The sequence below is a fragment of the Corylus avellana genome, chromosome 11, assembly GCF_965113065.1.
Source record: "Corylus avellana chromosome 11, dhCorAvel1.hap1.2, whole genome shotgun sequence".
NCBI lineage: Eukaryota > Viridiplantae > Streptophyta > Magnoliopsida > Fagales > Betulaceae > Corylus > Corylus avellana.
In genome coordinates, this window is record NC_142500.1 from 13,095,999 (window position 1) to 13,102,825 (window position 6,827).

The 6,827-nt window shown below is 36.1% G+C and overlaps 1 protein-coding gene across 1 annotated transcript; it reads left to right on the top strand.

Annotated features, from left to right (window-relative positions):
* The first annotated feature begins 935 nt into the window (after window positions 1-935).
* On the top strand, window positions 936-2,958 carry LOC132166099 (Plastid-lipid associated protein PAP / fibrillin family protein). Its single transcript, XM_059576858.2, has 7 exons — window positions 936-1,336; window positions 1,439-1,554; window positions 1,655-1,777; window positions 1,999-2,097; window positions 2,190-2,234; window positions 2,416-2,489; window positions 2,579-2,958. The coding sequence occupies exons 1-7, from the start codon at window positions 1,084-1,086 to the stop codon at window positions 2,652-2,654; spliced, it is 786 nt and encodes a 261-aa protein (XP_059432841.2). The 5' UTR covers window positions 936-1,083; the 3' UTR covers window positions 2,655-2,958.
* The last annotated feature ends 3,869 nt before the right edge of the window (window positions 2,959-6,827 follow it).

Sequence of the window (6,827 nt, forward strand, 5' to 3'; positions counted from 1 at the left end):
CGAGAAAATTTCCTGACATGCCACACACGGCACGTCAGGAAGTTAGTCCGAAAATATATATATATATTAAAGAGAATTATGACGTGGCACATTCACACGTCAAAAAAATTTTGACGTGGTAAATGTGGCTACGTTAGAAAATATATAATTTTTTACGTTTTAAAATTTGTAACAATTTTCTGACGTTGCGATATTTAATACGTCAGAATTTTCTGACGCGTTAAAACAAACACGTCAGAAAATTCTGACGTGGCACTATTCATGCATCAGAAAATTAATGACTAACAACAAAACATGTACTATAGCCACGTCAAAAAATACTATTTTTTTTATAGTGCCACATACTTCGATGAGACATGAAACACTTTTCCTTCTCCACTAGGTTTAGTCTAGAGAGAAAACTTGTACCAATGCGGTCCATTTTTATGGTGAGAAGTTTTTGTTATCAATATAAATACATTAATTTGTTTACATTAATAAACAAATCAAAACACAAACAATTCTAAAATCATAAAATAAGTTTTACATTTATATTACTTCATATCACTTTAATTTCAAATAAAAAATAATAATAAATAAAAAAACGTTAGCTTTTATTATGGGGTCTAGCTGGAATATGCTACTTCAGTGTTGTCACGTGTACATGAATACACACACTCTCTCTCTCTCTCATCTTCCATAAGAGGGTGGGAATTCTCAACCACATATAACATATATTTAAATCTATCCTCAAATATTAAAACGAAACAAAGAAAAGACACCCATTAAAGACGTCAACCAAGCAGAAATTATTGTCTCTTGCCATTTCTAAATAATATAAAACAAATTAAAAATTTATCCAAATTTTATTCATGTTGATAAGCAGATGAGATTTTGTTCCCTCATAAAGGAAAAAAATATATAAAAAAATCTTTTTCGTTTTTAAGAAAAAAAAAAAAAAAAAAACCAGAGTAGCAAACAAAAAGTCAAAGCATTGCAGACCAATCTTGGAGCAAGATATCACTGAGCTTCTTCTTCTTCTTCCTTCTGACCAAACCACAGTAGAAGGAAGAAGCTAAAGCTTCCTGTACTTGTCTTCGATTTATGGCCGCCAAGCTTCTCCAACCACCATTCCAAGCTTCCCATGTAATTGCTCCAAAACCAAGAACCACAAAAATGGTGAAAACCCAGAGATTTCTCCCGGAAACTTATCTAATGAGCAAGAGCACAATCTTTGGCGATTTCCCATCTGGGTTTACACCCATTTACACCACCAAAGTTACAGAACAGAGCTCCGGCATTGTTGGGGATGAAACACTTGCCCAGATCAAAACAAAGCTTTTCCAGGCCGTACAAGGTATGCCAACTTGAATATTGACCCCATAGATATATAATAATTATTAATTCCGTTTATATAGGTGAAGTTTTAATATGTATTGCATCTAAATATGTTTTGAAGGAGTAAACAGAGGTATATTTGGAATCCCATCTGGAAAGAAATCTGAGATTGAAGGTTTGGTAAAGCTGCTAGAGTCTCAGAATCCAACTCCAGATCCTGCTGTGAAGCTAGAGAAGGTGAGCTTGAGACTGCGGTGAAGTCAATATCTTTTGGGTTACTTCCACAATTGGAAGGTAGGTGGATTCTTTTAATGAATTTAATTTCTAAAATTGGAAGGTGGGTGGATCCTGGAAGCTACTCTACAGCACCATTACAATCTTGGGTTCCAAGAGAACCAAGCTGGGATTGAGAGATTTCATTTCCTTGGGAGATTTTTTGCAGATCATTGATGTTGCTAAGGTACATGTGTTTTAATATGATGTTCCAAAAACAGTAGAGAGGTGGAACAAATCCATATTTGGTAAATGCCTAAAGACAGTAGTATCTTGAAGATGCCTATATTCTCTCTGCTCAACTACTTTTTATTAATTTCTCTCTACTTCAAGAACTTTTTTTGGTGATTCTTTCTGTTTCTGTCCTTTTACCAAAAGTTTAATATTTTTTAATTTTCCAACATGGAGGGAAAAGCAGTGAATGTGATCAAGTTCAGTGCAAAGGGACTGAATTTGTTGAATGGACAGCTCACTGTTGAGGCGTCCTTCAAGATTGCATCAAAATCAGTTAAGAGCTCCTTACTCTGTTTTTATTATTATTTTTTTTTATTCAACTAATAATACCCAGGACCAAGTTTTTTTTGTTTAATATTCTACAGAGAGTTGAAATTAATTACGACAAGTCGTCGATCACTCCTGCCCAGGTACGCTATCGCAAACACGATATGAATCAAATATGAAATTAGCGAGTTAAGGTTGTCTTATACTCATGTTTTAACATAACCCGAACACGGGATTTAGGGTTTGATTGTTTTGTAACGGGGAGCGATTGGATTTGGCTATAATCTTGAACTCATTTCTTTTCTGCCTTTGTTAAATGAATAGTTGATGAATGTGTTCCGGAAAAACTATGAACTTCTACTTGGCATCTTCAATCCACAAGGCTGGCTCGAGATTACGTATCCTTAATCACCCTGTTATGAAGCATGTTTTATTTAAGAATCTCAAATTTGTTGCACATGTTGTTCCTTAATTCAACCTCCTTCAGATATGTAGATGATGACATCAGGATAGGGAGGGATGATAAAGGCAATATCTTCATATTAGAGAGATCAAGAGAATGAGGAATATGGGTCCGGGTCCTGAGGTTTAAATCCCAGTTAGAAGATCTCTCTGGAAGGACTTAATCAGTTCATTAACATAACAATCATCATTGCTTTACTTCAAAAAATGTTAGGTTGTAAGTCAAATAAACTGCAGGCACCTTTTCAAAAAATAATCCAGTGGAAATATTAGGGCATGAAAATTTGTTTCAAGGAATATCTACAGATTCTAATTGTATTTTCCTTACAGATACATTTTTCCTAGCTGGTTGTAATCAAATCAATACCTTTCCATAGTTAGTTGATTGTATCAAATGATTGCTCTGTGTTACCTACTCTAATTCTCATTCATATATATAGGAGTCGTATTTAATGTAAAGTAAAGATTATCAAGCAATAAAAGCGAAATATAGCCTTTAGGACAATTACTTAGTGGTGGACGTAGGTGATATAACGCCTAACTACCCAAAAATCCTTTGTTTATATGTTTTTTCTTTTTCTTCTGCTTTTCTTTTTAATTTTCCATTTCATTATGAATAGAGCTATCGATTAACACCAATCTTAGATCTCTAATGGCTTGTACGTGGACTCCAATTTTTGTTTTCTTCCTTTTTCCTAGCGGTGCCTATCTGTTGGGACTCCTCACTGCAGTTCAGTAACCTTTTTGCCTCGAATCTTTGTCTTTCGAGCATCCTATCAAGCTTTTGACCACCAATCCAAAGCTCATTGGCCGATCTATACAACCCTACAAAAATCAACCAAATTGGAAGTCTCATGCGCCCACACACGCCAGAAGAAGATTTTTCCAATCATGTCATGCGCTTCCGCTCGATGGAAACCTTCATCCTCTCCTTGTTTTAAACAACGAATTGGTTGAACAGATTTGATCCCTAAACTATAAGTCGTTTCTCCTGCAACATAAAAAGGAACCGAGAAAAAAAAAAATGTTTAAAAAGAAAAATTGGGTCAGGCCCATTTTTTTGGCTGTTTGTTGGCCCATACTCACGTTTGGCCCATTTATAGGGCCCAAGTCGTCTCAGTTTTTTGGTCCATAGTTGGCCCTGTTTTGGTCTATTGTTAGCCCATTGTTGAATGTTGACCCATCGTTGTTAGCTAAGTTTTCGTCCCATCTCTGACCACCACTATCTTTGACACCATCTGCCGCACTATCTCCGTTACCAGCCTTCGCTGCGGACTGTTGTCGGCAGCCACCCTCTGTCACTCTGCCTCTAGCCGCCAACTCCATTTTCAAATCAAGCTCATAGTTATATTTTGCTATAAGTCACACCTGATTCCAGCCTTAAACGAGCTCACATCAATCTTTGTGTTTTTTCCGCATAGGATTACTACCACTTTCATCACCCATCATCACTTAGTCAACGGATCTGAAAGCCAAGGCCCAAGCTCATGTTCAAACATTGAATCTTATAGCACCGAATCCTTTACAGCACAAAAAATAATAACAATAAAATCCCAAATTAAGAAGAAAAAAAACTATTGCAAGTGGTATTAGAGCATTATATCCTGCAATGGCAAATGATATTTTTTTTTCATAGTTGGTGGAATCAGTATCCAACACGACAACAACAAGAACAACAATAGAAAGCTTTAGAAGATGTGACACAGAAAATCAATCAACTCATAGAAGTAATGCTGAGTTCACAAGGAAGAAACCCAAGAATCAATGCAGAAAGTGAATTATTAGGGGCTCAAGGAGGCTAAAGAGGATTCATACTCTTCCCTTCAAAATAGATTTTTGCAAGATTTGATGGTGAGAATCCCACATGCTGGTTATACAAGGTGAACCATCATTTGACAATATCATCATAGAAGCAATATAGATATAATATATGATGTAAAAAGATAATCATGTCATAGTTCAACTACATATCGTCTATCCAAGCCCTTAACTCTTTCTTAGTATAGTTGGCGCTATCTCGAGGGACCCGTAGTACAATACCAGTGCATCGGATACTGCTGCATATCATCATATGTTAGCAACCTAACCGAGTTCGACCTCAGATGGCCTACGCTACTAGCAAAGCCGTACTAGTGACCACAGCCATACATGATACATTGATTACAAAATAACCATTGGATTGAAGGCCAAACATTAAAAGTAAATATCTTTGACCATAAGGTTCACTCTTATAATAGTAAGCTCATTTCCATTATCACGCACATACCAATGTACAATGTCTTACGATGCAATTTGTTATCCATCATTTTTTATATGCATGCATTTACAACTCGACATTTTTATCATTTCTTTATTTATCTCTTATTTTTACAGTAATCTAAAATATATTTTATGTAAGTTGTAAACATGCACGCTTGATACATAAAATAATTATACAATGCAAAAAGAAAATAATAACAACAATCTGTGTAAGTTTTAATCACTTGGTTTGTGTGATTCATCCGTAAAGTCTTCGTGAGACCCCACAACCTCAAAATCTAAGAAAAGACCTAACAATAGTTTCTAACCTCGGCTAAAACAAGCTCAAGTCTAAAGTTTTTCAAAATGGGCTTATTGCTTGGCCATCAAACGGTTGGGTAGAAGAGGTCGAACGTTTTTCCTCAACAATGAATGTTCATCCCAAAGGGGATTAAACATTCGATTCTGGGCAAAAAGCCATTCCAAACCAAAAATATCTTCTAGACATCATCTTGACATGTCTTAAGGTCCATACATGATTTCAACAGGGTGCCTCAGTAACATTTGTTTGCAACACATGCATGGTACGCCCAATATCATTAAGCTACTAATACTATGCTAATCTAGTATTGACACCAAAACCTACTAAAGAATAAAATCCATAAGTAAGGATATGAAAACTACCTAAATTGAAGATAAGCAATAAGATAACAACCTAATAACACCATGAAAAACAAGTTGGGTTAGGAAAGTTACCTTCTTTGAAGAACACGAGCTCTTTCCCCCTCCAAAACACTCATTCCAGGAATATACTAGACAAAAAGGGTGGAAATATAATGAGGGGGCGAAGGTGGGGGTATTTATAGGCGTTCATGGGCTAAAGATAAGGATGAGGTGTTATTTTTCAGTACTTTACTATATCGAAGGTTCAGACTTTACTGTATCAAATGTTGGATCTCTGGTTTCAAGCGACGTTCAACTGTATGATATCAAATGTTCTTCTTTAGGGTTATAACCGATCGTTCAACTTGAACGTTCCAGTGGAATTGCGAATGTTAGGCTCCTTACTTGGAACGTTCAGCCAAAACAGAAAGTTAAGATTCTACCTCTGATCAAACCCTTACACTCACAGTATATCAATCATTGCTCACTTAATTCTAATTAATACTTTGGTGGGTTATTACAGATATGGTGTTAGGTATTCATTGGTTGAAAAACCTTGGACCTATTATTTGGGATTTCCTAAAACTTATTATGGAATTTTCCTTACTAGAAAGACTTTAGAGTTAAAAGGATTAAACCCAACTAAATCCTCTTTAGAGGATAATGGTACATTTTCAAGGCTAAAAAACAAAGGCTTAGTACTTCAACTAATCTCTCCTGTAGCTTTGCTGGGAAAAGTTAATGTGGTTTTTGAGGAGCCCAAGAGGGCTGACATAAGTGAGATCACATGCCCACCATATTCTTGTGAAGGAAGGTGTTCAATTTGTGTGTGTGAGACCATATAGATATCCTCACTACCAAAAAGGTGAAATCTTAGTTTCTGTCATCTTCCAAGACATCCGTTTGCAACTACTGTCGCAAGCCTCATCAATCTATTACTAAAGCCAAGTTTGGTTTGCGGAATAGATATTCTATTAGGAAAATGAATATGTATTATTGAGAATAAAAGATGTTGGAATGTAATAATTATTTAAATTCTTTAGTTTGGTAACAACACACATGGTCTAATTGGAATTGAATCAAAATTACTATACCCCCCCCCCTCCCCCAAATTATTATTATTTTTTTCAATTCGTATTAGGAAAAAAAAACCTAAAAAATGTTGGCGGTCGGCCACCCATAGAAGCGGCAGGGGGTGGTTGCACCACCCCGGTGCTAGCCACCCCCAAAAATCAACAGGGCCACCCCTGGAGCAGATATGGGGTGTTCCCGCGAGGCTTTTGGTGGTTGTGCGACTACCCTCTTGGCTCTTCTGTGGGTGGTCGGCTACTCACTTTAATTTCTATATTTTACTTTTTTTTTTTTTTTTATAA

Coding starts and splice junctions, on each gene's coding strand:
- LOC132166099 (XM_059576858.2), top strand. CDS start 1,084: ATGGCCGCCAAGCTTCTCCAACCACCATTCCAAGCTTCCCATGTAATT. Junction 1,778..1,998: donor AGATCATTGATGTTGCTAAG/GTACATGTGTTT, acceptor TCCAACATGGAG/GGAAAAGCAGTGAATGTGAT. Junction 2,235..2,415: donor CGTCGATCACTCCTGCCCAG/GTACGCTATCGC, acceptor TTAAATGAATAG/TTGATGAATGTGTTCCGGAA.